Below are 16,095 nucleotides of genomic sequence, written 5' to 3' on the forward strand. Positions count from 1 at the left end.
TGTTCCTAGTCGAGATTGACTGCATCCAATTCTACCAAAATCTTGCCATAGCCCCACATTGCTCTAACCCTAATAAGATTCTACCCTATAACTCTGTGACTGTATGACAGTGATGCTGGACTGAGCCTGTGGTAGGGGTGAGGGAACCAACAGGATGGATATTACTTGATCTCGTCCTCACCAAACTATCTGCTGCAGATACACCTTTCCAATATCAGGAGACGTGACCACTACAGAGTCCTTGTAGAGATGAAGTTCCATCCTTACATTAACAATATTTCCCATTGTACTGTGTGGCACTACCATGGTGCTAAATGGGATAGATTTCAAACAGATGGAGCAACTCAAGATTGTGCATTTATGAGGCGCTGTGAAACACTGGCAGAATTGCTTCCAACCACTATCCGTAACCTCAGGGTTAATTTCCAGCTTATCTTCCCCTCTGCTATTACTGCCAAGCTAGGGGATCAAAGAGGATTCAATGAAGAATGCAGGATGAAATGCCAGAAGCAGCAATAGGCACATTTAATACTGACATGTCAAGCTGGTGAAGCTACCAAACAACTGCAAATGTGTTGCTGGTCAAAGCACAGCAGGCCAGGCAGCATCTCAGGAATAGAGAATTCGACGTTTCGAGCATAAGCCCTTCATCAGGAATAAGAGAGAGAGAGCCAAGCAGGCTAAGATAAAAGGTAGGGAGGAGGGACTAGGGGGAGGGGCGATGGAGGTGGGATAGGTAGAAGGAGGTCAAGGTGAGGGTGATAGGCCGGAGTGGGGTGGGGGCGGAGAGGTCAGGAAGAGGATTGCAGGTTAGGAGGGCGGTGCTGAGTTGAGGGAACCGACTGAGACAAGGTAGGGGGAGGGGAAATGAGGAAACTGGAGAAATCTGAATTCATACCTTGTGGTTGGAGGGTTCCCAGGCGGAAGATGAGGCGCTCCTCCTCCAGCCGTCGTATTGTTGTGTTCTGCCGGTGGAGGAGTCCAAGGACCTGCATGTCCTCGGTGGAGTGGGAGAGAGAGTTAAAGTGTTGAGCCACGGGGTGATTGGGTTGGTTGGTTCGGGCGGCCCGGAGGTGTTCTCTGAAGCGTTCCGCAAGTAAGCGGCCTGTCTCACCAATATAGAGGAGGCCACATCGGGTGCAGCGGATGCAATAGATGATGTGTGTAGAGGTACAGGTGAACTTGTGGCGGATATGGAAGGATCCCTTGGGGCCTTGGAGGGAAGTGAGTGTGGAGGTGTGGGCGCAAGTTTTACATTTCCTGCAGTTGCAGGGGAAGGTGCCGGGTCCTTGAAGAAGGAGGCCATCTGGGCTGTGCGGTGTTGGAATTGGTCCTCCTGGGAGCAGAAAGCTCAAGGACCGCAGATTCCCCCCAGACGTGATCGACGATGCCCTCCACCGCATCTCCTCCACTTCCCGCTCCTCCGCCCTTGAGCCCCGCTCCTCCAACCGCCACCAAGACAGAACCCCACTGGTTCTCACCTACCACCCCACCAACCTCCGCATACAACGTATCATCCGCCGCCATTTCCGCCACCTCCAAACGGACCCCACCACCAAGGATATATTTCCCTCCCCTCCCCTATCAGCGTTCCACAAGGACCACTCCCTTCGTGACTCCCTCGTCAGATCCACACCCCCCACCAACCCAACCTCCACCCCCGGCACCTTCCCCTGCAACTGCAGGAAATGTAAAACTTGCGCCCACACCTCCACACTCACTTCCCTCCAAGGCCCCAAGGGATCCTTCCATATCCGCCACAAGTTCACCTGTACCTCTACACACATCATCTATTGCATCCGCTGCACCTGATGTGGCCTCCTCTATATTGGTGAGACAGGCCGCTTACTTGCGGAACGCTTCAGAGAACACCTCCGGGCCGCCTGAACCAACCAACCCAATCACCCCGTGGCTCAACACTTTAACTCTCCCTCCCACTCCACCGAGGACATGCAGGTCCTTGGACTCCTCCACCGGCAGAACACAACAATACGACGGCTGGAGGAGGAGCGCCTCATCTTCCGCCTGGGAACCCTCCAACCACAAGGTATGAATTCAGATTTCTCCAGTTTCCTCATTTCCCCTCCCCCTACCTTGTCTCAGTCGGTTCCCTCAACTCAGCACCGCCCTCCTAACCTGCAATCCTCTTCCTGACCTCTCCGCCCCCACCCCACTCCGGCCTATCACCCTCACCTTGACCTCCTTCCACCTATCCCACCTCCATCGCCCCTCCCCCTAGTCCCTCCTCCCTACCTTTTATCTTAGCCTGCTTGGCTCTCTCTCTCTTATTCCTGATGAAGGGCTTATGCTCGAAACGTCGAATTCTCTATTCCTGAGATGCTGCCTGGCCTGCTGTGCTTTGACCAGCAACACATTTGCAGCTGTGATCTCCAGCATCTGCAGACCTCATTTTTTACTTGAAGCTACCAAACAAGACTACTTATGTGCCAAACAACATAAGCAGTAAGTGAGACAGAGCTAAGTGATCCCACAACCAATTGGTCAGATCTAAGCTTTGCAGTTCTGCCACATTCAGTAGTGAATGGTAGTGGACAATCTAAAATCTCTTTGGAGGAGGAGGCTTCAAAAATAACTCCATCAACAATAATGAGAGCCTGGAAAATCAGAATAAGGACAGAGTGAAGTATCTTTATCCATCTTCAGCCAGAAGGGCCAAGTGGATGTTCCATCTTGGCCTCGTCCTTCGGTGTACAGATTCACAAATACCAGGCTTCAGCCAATTCAATTCTCTCTGTCTCTATTAAGAAATAGCTGACAGCACTGGGTAAAAAGTCTGTGGGTCTTGATAACATTCCAATATGTATGTTCCAGAATTAACGATACCACTAGCCAGCTGTTCCAGTTTCAGCTATAACACTGACATCTACATAGCAATTTAGAACATTGTCCACATTTGTCCTGACCACAAAGAACAGGCCAAGTCCAATCCAGCTGATTACTGTTCCCTCAGTTTCAACAGTTTATCAAGTGGCACATCATCAACAATGAACTGCTTATTGATGCCCACTCTGGTTTTCACTAGTGCAATCCAGCTCCTCACCTCATTTTAGCCCTGATCCAAACATAACTAAAAGGCCTGAACTCCAGAGAGAAAGCGAGAGTGACTGCCCTTGATATCAAGGCCATATTTGATTGATTGAGGAGAAAGTGAGGACTGCAGATGCTGGAGATCAGTGCTCAAAATGTGTTGCTGGAAAAGCGCAGCAGCTCAGGCAGCATCCAAGGAGCAGGAGAATCAACGTTTCGGGCATGAGCCCTTCTACAGGAATGAAGAAGGGCTCATGCCCGAAATGTCGATTCTCCTGGTCTTTGGATGCTGCCTGATCTGCTGCGCTTTTCCAGCAATACATTTTCATATTTGATTGATTGATAATGTTATCAATGAGCCACAGCAAAACTGATATCTGTGGGAATCAGAGAAAGCACTAATATACTTATGCAGCAAGACCTGAACAACACCCAAATTTGGGTTGATAAGAGGTGAGTAACATTCATACCACACAAGTGTCAGGAAATCACTGTCTCCAGCAGATGAGAATTCAGCCATTGTCCTTCATTATTCAATACATTGCCATCACTGAATCTCCCACTGACAACACACTGACCAGAAGCTAAATTGGAGGAACCAAATGTAACATGACCAAATTTGTTGATGTCACAAAACTGAACGTAATGAATTATGAGGAGGATGCAAGGAGGCTTCAAGGTGACTAAGACAAGTTGATTGAATGGACAAACAAGGCAGATGCAGTACAATATGGTTACATGTGAAGATATACATTTTGGTGTGAAAAACCTAACCTTCATAACTTTCTTCAGGAGAATTAGGAATGGGTAATAAATGCTGGCCCAGCCAGTGATGCCCACACCTGATGAATGAACTTTTAAAAAGTAAACTGCAGTCAATGTTATTTCAGAGTTAGTCCTGGTGTTATAGGTGTACAAACTGTGTAGCTGATGCCCTCCATAGTTAAAAATAATATTGATAACTGATGTAAAGATAAAATGTGAAAGGTTCATTTGATGTTAGTTTGAGCCGAGTTATCTGATTTTAGATAGTAGAACAATAAGGGTGATAGATTTCAATGTCCCTCAGCTAAGAAATCTCAATCTCTGGTGATTCCTATGCCATGTCCTCAGTTGGAAAGTGGTTTTTGGATGGTTGTTGGTGTCTTAGGAGCTCTCCTGAAGAAGGAGTAAGCCATTCATATATAGAATTATTAACTAGGTAATAATCACCACCCTGCTGTTTATATTCCCAAATATTTTTGTTAATGTATGTTGTCCCCCCATTCTCACTTTATTGCATATTTTCCAATATCTTATTTACTAGTGCTCAACATTATCTTGATCAATGCGATTCTTTTGTCCACATCACATCCCTCACACTGAAACAGGCTTTCAGCTTCTTACCCTATCCACCGTCAGCTGGACCTTTGTGCCTGCTATGTTATTGGTCTCCTTCGTCAGCCTCTCTATAACTGGCGATATGTGGGAGTATCATCCTCTCAAAATTCTCCTTAAAACTTGAAAGATCAAGTGCCTATGCATAAATACGTCATTGTTCCTTTTAATTTCACAACTAGACAGACACTTGACCTTTGGAACTGTAAAGTTCACCTGATCTTCATTAACTTTGTGAGAGGATAATCAAATGCCATGCAACATGTTTATTTAAAAGAGTTCAGATCTTGCAAAGACAAGATCACTGACTTTTTTTCAGTATCAGAACAGATACCTCCATTTTCTCCCAGTAGTTTTGTCATATTTTCTGAAGTAATATGAACATTGGAATAAGAACAAAGTGTTGGCCACTCGACCCTTTAAGGCTACTCCACCACTCAGTAAGATCATGGCTGATCTGATTAAACCTCAACTCTACATTCCTGCATTTCCCTGACAATCTTCCCTCTCCTTGAGAGTCAAGAATCTATCAGCTTCTGCCTTAAAAATATTTAAAGATTCCCCTTTTGGGGAAGGGAATTCTAAAAATTCACAACCCTCTGAGGGCAAAAACAAGTTCCTTTATTTCTTCCAGAGGTGAAGTGAGGGTGACACCAAGGCCGCATTTGACCAAGTGAGGCACCAAGAAGCCATAGCAAAACTGGAGTCAATAGGAATCATAACTGGAGTCAATAGTAGTTCTCCTGGTTGGAATCATAGTTGGCACATAAGAAGGTGCCTGTGGTTGTTGATGACAAAGTCATCTCAGCTCCAGGATATCTCTACAGGAGTTCCTCAAAGTACTGTCCTCGTCTCAACTACCTTCAACTGCTTCAACAATGACTTCCCTCCACCTTAATGTCAGAAGTGGGGATGTTCACTAATGATTGCATAAATTTCAGCACCATGGTAACTCCTGAAGCAGTCCATGTACAAATGCAATAAGAATATCCAATATCCAGGCTTATGCTGAAAAGTAACATTTTACATTCATACAACACTAATGCCGGGTCATGGCCATTTCCAACAAGAGAGAATTTAATCATTACCCCTGACATTCAATGGTGTTACCATCACTGAACCTACCCCCGCCATTATCCTAAGGTTTATCGTTGACCAGAAACTGAACTAGACTCATCATGTAAATACAGTGGCTACAAGTGGGCAGCAAGGTGGCACAGTGGTTAGCACTGCTGCCTCACAGCGCCAGAGACCCGGGTTCAATTCCCGACTCAGGCGACTGACTGTGTGGAGTCTACGCATTCTCCCCGTGTCGGCGTGGGTTTCCTCCGGGTGCTCCGGTTTCCTCCCACTGTCCAAAGATGAGTGGGTCAGGTGAATTGGCCATGCTAAATTGCCCGTAGTGTTAGGTAAAGGGGTAAGTGCAGGGGAATGGGTGGGTTGCGCTTCAGCGGGTCGGTGTGGACTTGTTGGGCCGAAGGGCCTGTTTCCACACTGTAAGTAATCTAATCTAAGTGCAGGCTGGAGGCTAGGAGTCTTGCAGTAGCTAATTCATCCCCTATAATGCCTATACACCATGTTTTGTTTTTATTCATTCATTGGATGTGGGCATCGCTGACTATGCCAGCATTTATTGCCTGTCCCAATAGCTCAGAGATCAGTGAAGAGTCTACTACATCTGGAGTCATATGTAAAGATCAGGTAAGGATGGCTGTTTCCCTCACTAAAGGGTATTAGTAACCTAGATGGTTTTTCCAACAATTGACAATGGTCATCATTTGACTCCTAAATCCAGTTTCTTATTTAATTGGATTCCAGTTCCATCATCTGCCATGATGGGATTTGAACATAAGTTTCCAGAACATGACTTGTGTCTTTGGATTAACAGTCCAACAATAATACCACTAAGTCATTGCCTCCACATTTGCAAGGCACAAGTCAGGAGTGTGATGGAACATTCCTCACTTGTCTGGATGTGTGCAGCTCCAGCAACACTTAAGAAGCTTGAAACTGTCAGGTCAAAGCAGCCTAATTGATTGGCACCACATCCACAAGCATCCATTCCTTCTATCACTGACACAAGCAGCAGTATGTACCATCTACAAGATGTACTTCAGAAATTCATCGAAGACTCCTGCATTGCACCATGGAAACCCACGATCACTTCCAGCTAGAATGGTGAGGGCAGCAGTTAATGGGTACACCACCGCCTGCAATTTCAAACAAGAGATAATTTAACCATTGCCTCGATATTCAATGATGTTACCATCACTGAACACCATCCCACCACTGTCAACATCCTGGGGGTTGTCATTGGCCAGAAACTGAACTGCACTCGCCACATAAATGCATTGGCTACAAGCATGAGGGCAACATGTACATGGGAACACCATCATTGCAAGTTCCCTCCAAGCCATTCACCTTCCTGATTTGGAAATATAATGCCACTCCTTCAGTGTCATTGGGTCAAAATCCTGGAATTCCCTCCGTAATGGTATTGTTGATATATGCATGTCACATTTACTGCAGCAGTTCAAGAAGGCAGCTCACTAACACCTCCTCAAGGGCAACTAGGGATGTACAATGGTCTCTGTATGATAACGATTTCCTCTTGCCTGCCATGTCTAGGCAAAATGTCAGGAAGCATGCAGAGCAAATCCAGACTGATGGTTCTTGTCTAGAAAAGATGGTATGGCCACAAGTGACATCTGGGATATCTGCTGAGTGGCGAGCTGTTCTGGGAATGGCACATGATAAGATAGGGTTGGAACTGGACATGACAAACACCTATAAGGGCTTGGTAGGTAGTAATGAGGCAAGTTTGGTAAGATACAGTGAGAAAGCTTGTAGCAGATGTAACTTGGATTTAGCCAAAAGAAAAGTAAGATTCAGCCCCAGAGCTCATACCAAGCAATTACAAATGGGCTGATAATGCTCCAGATCTGCTCTTGCCCATTTCCAGGGTTGGCTAATTTAGAGTAACCTGGGGGAAAATTTATCTTTTCACAAGCAGTGACCAATGGGATTCGATATTCACCCAGCAGGATTGGCTGATACTGTCAATGTAACTGGTATTCAAGTTGTCAGACTTTGACATATTGCAATCTCAATGTCCTTCTCCTGAAGACTTGACGCGGGCATCCTTGCCCACTTGGCATCAGTAACTCAGATTAATACCAACACGAGTGGCTGGTGACAGTGAATCTGCCCAGGGAATCTGAGGTGGTTCCAGTGAACACGACACCAACACATCCATATGATTGAGATTTTGTCACATAGACCAATTAATGAGCCAAGGCTGACAATGGTATTCACATATCGCCTTTCGCCTCATCAGAATTTCTCGGGTTGCTCCACATCACAAAGTGTAGTCATGGCATTTCTCCACATCCTGCAGCCTCTCAGAGGAAAGTTGTTCATTTACTTCCAATTTACCTTTGTGCTGTGGTCATATTCTTATTAGAGAGGGGATTCAGATCGCCAACACCATTTTGATATTAACTTTCCAAACATAGACTGGGACTGTCTTAGTGTTAAGGGCTTAGATAGGAATTTGTTAAGTGTGTACAAGAAAACTTTCTGATTCAGTATGTGTATGTTCCTACTAGAGAAGGTGTAAAACTTGACCTACTCATGGGAAATAAGGCAGGGCAGGGTGACTGAGGTGTCAGTGGGGGACCACTTTGGGGCCAGAGACCATAGTTCTATTAGTTTTAAAATAGTGATCGAAAAATATAGACCGAAACTAAAAGTTGAAGTTCTAAATTGGAAGATGACTAATTTTGATGGTATTAGGCAAGAACTTTCAAAAGCCGATTGCGGTTGGATGTTCGCAGGTAAAGTGGTGGCTGGAAAATGTGAAGCCTTTAAAAATGCGATAACGAGAGTCTAGAGACAGTATATTCCTGTTAGGTGAAAGGAAAGGCTGGTAGGTGTAGGGAATGCTGGATGACTAGAGAAAAAGAAGGAAGCTTATATCAGGTATAGACAGGAGAAATCGAGTGAATCCTTAGACGAGTATTAAGACAGAAGAAGTATACTTAAGAGGGAAATTAGGAGGGCAAAAAGGGGACATGAAATAGGTTTGGCAAATAAGGTTAAGGAGAATACAAAGGATTTTTATAAATACACAATGAATAAAAGGATAACAAGGGAGAGAATAGGACCCCTCAAAGATCAGAAAGGTGGCCTATGTGTGGAGCCGCAGGAGATGGGAGGAGATACTAAACAAGTATTTTGCATCAGTGTTTACTGTGGAGAAAGATATGGAAGATGTAAAATGTGGGGAAGTAGATGGTGACATCTTGAAAAATGTCCATATTACAGAAGAGGAGGTGCTGGATGTCTTGAAATGCATAAAAGCAGATGAATCTGCAGGACCTGATCAGGTTTACCGTAGAACTCGGTGGGAAGCTAGGGAAGTGTTTGATGGGTCTCTCGCTGAGATATTTGTTTCATCAATAGTCACAGGTGAGGTGCCGGAAAACTGGAGGTTGACAAATGTGGTATCACTATTTAAGAAAGGTGGTAAGGATAAGTCAGGGAACTATAGATCACTGAGCCTGACATCAGAGGTGGGCAAATTGTTGGAGGAAATCCTGAGGGACAGGATGTACATGTATTTGGAAAGACAAGGACTGATTAGGGATAGTCAGCATGGCTTTCTGTGTAGGAAATCATGTCTCATGAACTTGAAGAAGTAACAAAGAGGATTGATGAGGGCAGAGCAGTAGACGTGATCTATATGGACTTCAGTAAGGCGTTTGACAAGGTTCCCCATGGGAGACTGATTAGCTAGGTTAGATCTCATGGAATAAAGGGAGAACTAGCCATTTGGATACAAAACTGGCTTGAAGGTAGAAGACAGAGGGTGGTGGTGGAGTGTTGTTTTTCAGACTGGAGGCCTGTGACCAGTGGAGTGCCACAAGGATCGGTGCTGGGTCCACTACATTTCATCATTTACATAAATGATTTGAATGTGAACATAGGTAGAATACTTAGTAAGTTTCTGGAAGACACCAAAATTGGACGTGTTATAGGCAGTGAAGATTATAACGGGATCTTGATCAAATGGGCTAATGAGCTAAGGAGTGGCAGATGGAGTTTAATTTAGATAATTGTTTGGTGCTGCATTTTGGAAAAGCAAATCTTAGTAGGACTTATACACTTAATGGTAAGGTTCTGGATTAGTGGTGTTAGAAGAGCACAGCAGTTCAGGCAGCATCCGAGGAGCAGCAAAATCGACGTTTCGGGCAAAGGCCCTTCATCAGGAATAAAGGCAGAGAGCCTGAATCATGGAGAGATAAGCTAGAGGAGGGTGGGGGGTGGGGAGAAAGTAGCATAGACTACAATAGGAGAGTGGGGGAGGGGATGAAGGTGATAGGTCAGGGAGGAGAGGGTGGAGTGGATAGGTGGAAAAGGAGATAGGCAGGTAGGACAAGTCCGGACAAGTCATGGGGACAGTGCTGAGCTGAAAGATGGAACTAGAGTGAGGTGGGGGAAAGGGAAATGAGGAAACTGTTGAAGTCCACATTGATGCCCTGGGGTTGAAGTATTCTGAGGTGAAAGATGAGGCGTTCTTCCTCCAGGCGTCTGGTGGTGAGTGATCGGCGGTGAAGGGGGCCCAGGACCTCCATGTCCTTGGCAGAGTGGGAGGAGAGTTGAAATGTTGGGCCATGGGGCGGTGTGGTTGATTGTTGCAGGTGTCCCGGAGATGTTCCCTAAAGCGCTCTGCTAGGAGGCGCCCAGTTTCCTCAATGTAGAGGAGACTGCATCGGGAGCAACGGATACAATAAATGATATTAGTGGATGTGCAGGTAAAATTTTGATGGATGTGGAAGGCTCTTTTAGGGCCTTGGTTAGAGGTGAGGGAGGAGGTATGGGCGCAGATTTTACAGTTCTTTCGGTGGCAGGGGAAGGTGCCAGATGGGAGGGTGGTTGTAGGGGGGCGTGGACCTGACCAGGTAGTCACGGAGGGAACCGTCTTTGCGGAAGACGGAAAGGGGTGGGGAGGGAAATATATCACTGGTGGTGGGGTCTTTTTGGAGGTGGCGGAAATGTCGGCGGATGATTTGGTTTATGTGACGGTTGGTAGGGTGGAAGGTGAGCACCAGAGGCGTTCTGTCCTTGTGACGGTTGGAGGGTGGGGTCTGACGGAGGAGGTGCGGGATGTGGATGAGATGCACTGGAAGGCATCTTTAACCACGTGGGAAGGGAAATTGCAGTCTCTAAAGAAGGAGGCCATCTGGTGTGTTCTATGGTGGAACTTGTCCTCCTGGGAGCAGATACGGCGGAGGCGGAGGAATTGGGAATATGGGATGGCATTTTTGCAAGAGTTAGGGTGGGAAGGGGTGTAATCCAGGGAGCTGTGGGAGTCGGTGGGTGTGTAAAAAAATGTCAGTGTCAAGTCAGTCGTCATTAATGGAGATGGAGAAGTCCAGTAAGGGGAGAGAGGTGTCAGAGATGGTCCAGGTAAGTTTAAGGTCAGGGTGGAATGTGTTGGTGAAGTTGATGAATTGCTCAACCTCTTCGCGGGAGCACGAGGTGGCGCCAATGCAGTCATCAATGTAGCGGAGGATGAGGTGGGGAGTGGTGCCGGTGTAATTACGGAAGATCAACTGTTCTACGTAACCAACAAAGAGACAGGCATAGCTGGGGCCCATACGTGTGCCCATGGCTACCCCTTTGGTCTGGAGGAAGTGGGAGGATTCGAAGGAGATATTGTTAAGGGTGAGGACCAGTTCGGCCAAACGAATGAGAGTATCGGTGGAAGGGGACTGTTGGGGACATCTGGAGAGGAAAAAACGCAGTGCTTGGAAGCCCTGGTCATGGTGGATGGAAGTGTAGAGGCATTGGATATCCATGGTAAGGACCTAGGGAGTGATATGGAACAAAGAGACCTTGGAGTGCAGGTTCATAGCTCCTTGAAAGTAGATTCACAGGTAGATAGGATAGAGAGGAATGTATTGGTATGCTTTCCTTTGTTGGTCAGTGTATAGTGTATAAGAATTGGGAGGTCATGTTATGGCTGTACAGGGCATTGGTTAGGTCACTGTTGGAATATTACGTCCAATTCTAGTCTCCTTCCTAACGGAAAAAATGTTGTGAAACTTGAAAGTGTTCAGAAAAGATTCACAAGTATGTTGCCAAGGTTGGAGGATTTGAGCTATAGGGAGAGGCTGAATAGGCTGGGGCTATTTTCCCTGGAGCATCAGAGGCTGAGTGGTGACCTTATCGAGGTTTATAAAATCATGAGGAGCACGGATAAGATAAATAGAGAAAGTTTCTTACATGGGGTGGGGTAATCCAGAACGAGAGGGCATAGGTTTAGGGTGAGATGGGAAAGATGTAAAAGGCACCTAAGGGGCAACTTTTTCACGCAGAGTGTTGTGCGTGTATGTAATGAGCTGACAGAGGAAGTGGTGAAGGCTGATGGGTATATGAATAGGAAGGGTTTAGAGGGATATGGGCCAAGTGCTGGCATATGGGACTAGATTAAGTTAGGATATTTGGTCGGCATGGATGAGTTGGACTTGAAGGGTCTGTTCCTGTACTGCACATTATTCTGTGACAGAATTGACTGCCACAGTAGGGATGCTCTTGTGAGACTGTGGAATATTGGAAGTGAGTTTACTTAGCCTCACACTAAACTGTATATGATGTTAGAATGCTGTGCCTAGCTACAACATATCAGACTACTGCTGTTTGCTGCAAAAGGTTTAGGACAAGTAAAATGACTGCACTGAAAACGCAGCACATTAATGGGGTTAAGATTTCACAGCTTTTTAAAAGGATTTTGAAGTGGAGAGATTTTTTTCTGGGATTAATGACCATGTTGAGGCTCTGCACAAGCTACTTCAGTATTTAGTTTTAAGCCTACGTCAGATGGCTCTTGAGTTTCAGAATGAGTGCACCAGACCAGATCATGACTCCAAATCATGTTTGGCTTGACAGACTTATTGACTTTATAAAAAGGGAGAGGGTAGACAGACTATCTGCCTGCTTCACGCGACAAGCAGGAGAAGCAATGGGGCGATTAGGAACCATCATATCTGCCCTCCACAGCATCTGCATTGCAGCAGCTGTGGTTTCTGGTAAGGCATTTAATACTTTCTAATGCAAAGGAGCGATAGTGGAAAGTTTATGGTAGTCACTGAGATTAAGGTTCCCTAATTGCTCACTGGTTAATTTAAGTTTCATGTGTGGTATGATGTCATTAAGCCTACTTTGACTGGGTTTGATTCAGGTATTTTCAGATTTGACTTCTCATGGCTGGAACAGAACTGCAGCACACCAGCTAGTCTTTGTAACCTTAAATTCAGAGGTAGAAGTTGCTCAGAAAGAGAGAGAGAGACCATTTGAACAATACTCTCATTTGCATTTTGGCTGAAGTAGCATCAGAGCCAGCTGTGATGAACATTTCCACACATAAAAGACCTATAACCACATGAAAAACCTTTTCTTTTGACTGCCTCCCACATTGACATTCATGCTAATTGCTGCTGTGTCCACCCTGCAGTTCCTATTCCTTCTCCCGTCCTCAAAATGCATATCCTGATTTCAGTTCTCTCCACGGCATTGCCAACTGGACTTTGCAGAGAGGTTGGTAGCATTCCTGGGGCTAAGTGATGAAAGTTTTGTGAGATCATGTCCTAATTCAGGTCTTTACAAAAAACTAGGCTGGCCATGTACAGTATTGAGTGAGTGCTGCATTGTTGGATTGCAGGATTTTGGATGAGACATTAAACCAAAGTCTTGTTTGTGCCCTCAGATGGATCTGGCTTTATTTTGAAAGAGAACAGGAGTGCTACTCTCAGTGTCATTGCTAGTATACACCCCTCATAGCAAAAAAATAATTATCTGTTCGTTATCAGTTTGCTATTTGTGGGATTTGCTGATCACCAATTGCCTACCAGATTTACAATATTAGAGCAGTCATTTCACTTCACAAGTCCTTCATTGGCTTTAAAATATTTTGGGATGTCCTGTGGCTATGTGATATATTACATATTATATATATTAGACCTTTTATTTCAGCAAACCTCTCCTCCTTAGTCACTTCCCCTTCTGAAACTCAGGACTTCCCTTAAGTTCCAGCTCCTTCTGCTCTTGTAACACTGTTTCTTTTCATTCTACCCACTATGGCTTTTTCCCTCTCAAACACAATACTCAGTTCTCTCTGGCCAACCCATACTCCACGTTTTAAAACCTGACGATTCAATTATTCCTGCAATTCACCATGAAGATCCCTCATGATAAAGTCAAGTCCCTTTACTTTTTCCCTAATTGCTCTGAATCATTCTTGTCTACACTAGAACACTCTTTATAAATGTATCTTCCTGCTGTTGTTGACTGGCCTAAAGAATCCCAACAGAATATATGTAGAAAATGCACTAAGGATATGCTAGCCATTATTGCAAGATGAATCGAGCACAGGAGCAGGAATATACAGGACCTTGGTTAGACCACACCTAGATTACTGTGTGTAGTTTTGGTCTCCTTATCTGAGGGAGGATCCTATGGCTATGGAGCAGTATAGCAAAGGTTTGCTAGACTGTTTCCTGGCATAGCAGGAGGGATGTATGAAGACAGACTGATTGTTTAGTTCAATATTCACTGTAGTTTAGATGAATGGGGTGGGGGGTGTTGCAGAACAGGGCAATCATAGAAACCTATCAAATTCTAACAGGAATTGACAGGATAAACACAGGAACAATGTTCCTGATGACTGGGAAGACCAGAATCAAACCCAGTCTAAGGATACAGGGTAGGGCATTTAGGACTGAGATGAGAAGAATATCTTCACTCAGCAAGTATGGAGCTTGTGGAATTCTTTGTCACAGAAAGCAGTTGAGGCTAAAATATTTAATGTTTTCAAGAACGAGTTAGATATAGTTCTCAGGACTAAAAGGGTCAAAGGGTATGGGGATAAAGTAGGAACAAGGTACTGAGTGGGATGGTCAGCTATAATCATATTGAATGGGCCATATGGCCTAATCTTGCTCCTATTTTCTATGTTTCTGTGCTTTCACGCTGAAATATCAAGCAAGTCATTAAAAACCAATGTAAACATTAAGGTTGCAAAGAGGTATGTCTGTGAATACATTTTCTATGCAGGTCATTCTGCTAAAACATGCAAATTCGCTATAACTCAATTGATGAACTGAGGACACTATTTCTAAAGTGCGGGCTTTTAAAGTAAGTGTTGGCTGTAACACGATTACATCGCCAACATTTTTCTATAACACAGGTTGCACAAGAGCGTAACCATCACATTATAGAAGAGCTTTAAAAACCTGCCTGGTAGCATCATGATACTAAACCAACAATTATGAGAATGGAGACTCAAAAACTGACATCGTAGTGTGTAATTTCAAAACCAATTTAGTTATTAATAAAAGTGACTATGAAATTGGATATTTGCTAAAAAGAAAACTCAGCTGATTCGCGAATGCCCTTTTGAATAGGAAGCTAATCACCGTTTCTTCAGCTGGTCAAACTAGGAGTCCTAAGTGCTTTATCAACAGGATTGACTCTTCATTATTCTCTAATGTGACTTAGCATATAACAGAAATCTATCAGTCATTCAAAACAAAATGCTTCATCTATGATGGGAGAGGTAAACTGATAAGTAAGACCTGCTACTTTACCAGTCTCACTGCTCATATAAATTTGTTGATTTTTATCACCAAAATGGCCAATTTGTTCTCTTTTGTATACCATTTGGACAAAAACAGACTTTCACCAGACTTTTTTCACGAACATACAATAATCTGTTCATTATATAACAAAAAGTTTTAGTTAAAACAGATGACAAACATTGGTTAATACCTAAACAATGCCTAAAATGAAATCCCCATTATCCCAATGCAAGTATGTGGCACTGTAGCTCAGTGGTTCACACTGCTATCTCACAGCATCAGTGACCTGGGTTCAATTCACCCTCAGGTCACTGTGTGTTGTCTGTGTGGGTTTCCTCTATGTGCTCCAGTTTCCTCCCACATTCCAAAGATGTGCAGATTATGTTAATTGGCCATGCTAAGTTGCCCATAGTATACCCATAAGTGGATTAGCCATGGGAAATTTTGGGTCTGGGTGGGATGATCTTCAGAGGGTCAGTGTGGACTCAATGGGCCAAATGGCCTGCTTCCACACTGTAGGATTCTATGACTGTATTATTTACTTGTATTAGCTATTAGAAAGGAATATTAGATCAGACATTTTATTAAAGATAATTCAAGGCTTACTTTTTGGATAAATCACTATCATGGTATTTATGAGTCGTCCTGGCCCCTTCTTTATAAAATGCACATTTATCTTGTGGTAGTGAGGAGTTGAGTTCTCAGCAGCAATTAGTATTTCTATAAGCTGGCAGGTTTAGCTAAATTGAAACCCCTCCCCTCCCCTCCAACCTCTCCCCACCTCAATATCACCCAATTCCCTGCCTGTGCAGGATATTGGGGACATTACTATAACTGGAACCTTATCCTCTTATTCACAAACACTGTCACACTCACACACTACAAAATATGACCATCTCTGCAAAGAGGACTTTTTTCTTTGGAAAAGACAAAACAATAAAACACATCTTTGGACAAGAGTCTGAAAATAAATGATAATATTTGGTGACTTCTGTCAGCCTGCCAAGTTCCTTGTTAACAAAATCAAATT

The 16,095-nt window shown here is 44.4% G+C and overlaps 1 protein-coding gene across 1 annotated transcript in view; it reads left to right on the forward strand.

The window, feature by feature from the left end:
- Nucleotides 1-3,657: 3,657 nt before the first annotated feature.
- The window catches only part of tg (thyroglobulin), a 370,830-nt gene continuing 358,392 nt past the window's right edge, over nucleotides 3,658-16,095 (forward strand). The window contains exon 1 of the mRNA XM_060824055.1: nucleotides 3,658-3,727. Within this exon, the coding sequence (XP_060680038.1) occupies nucleotides 3,658-3,727 (70 nt within the window). The remainder of the gene's footprint in view (nucleotides 3,728-16,095) is intronic.

The sequence above is a fragment of the Hemiscyllium ocellatum genome, chromosome 4 (genome assembly GCF_020745735.1).
Source record: "Hemiscyllium ocellatum isolate sHemOce1 chromosome 4, sHemOce1.pat.X.cur, whole genome shotgun sequence".
Lineage (NCBI taxonomy): Eukaryota > Metazoa > Chordata > Chondrichthyes > Orectolobiformes > Hemiscylliidae > Hemiscyllium > Hemiscyllium ocellatum.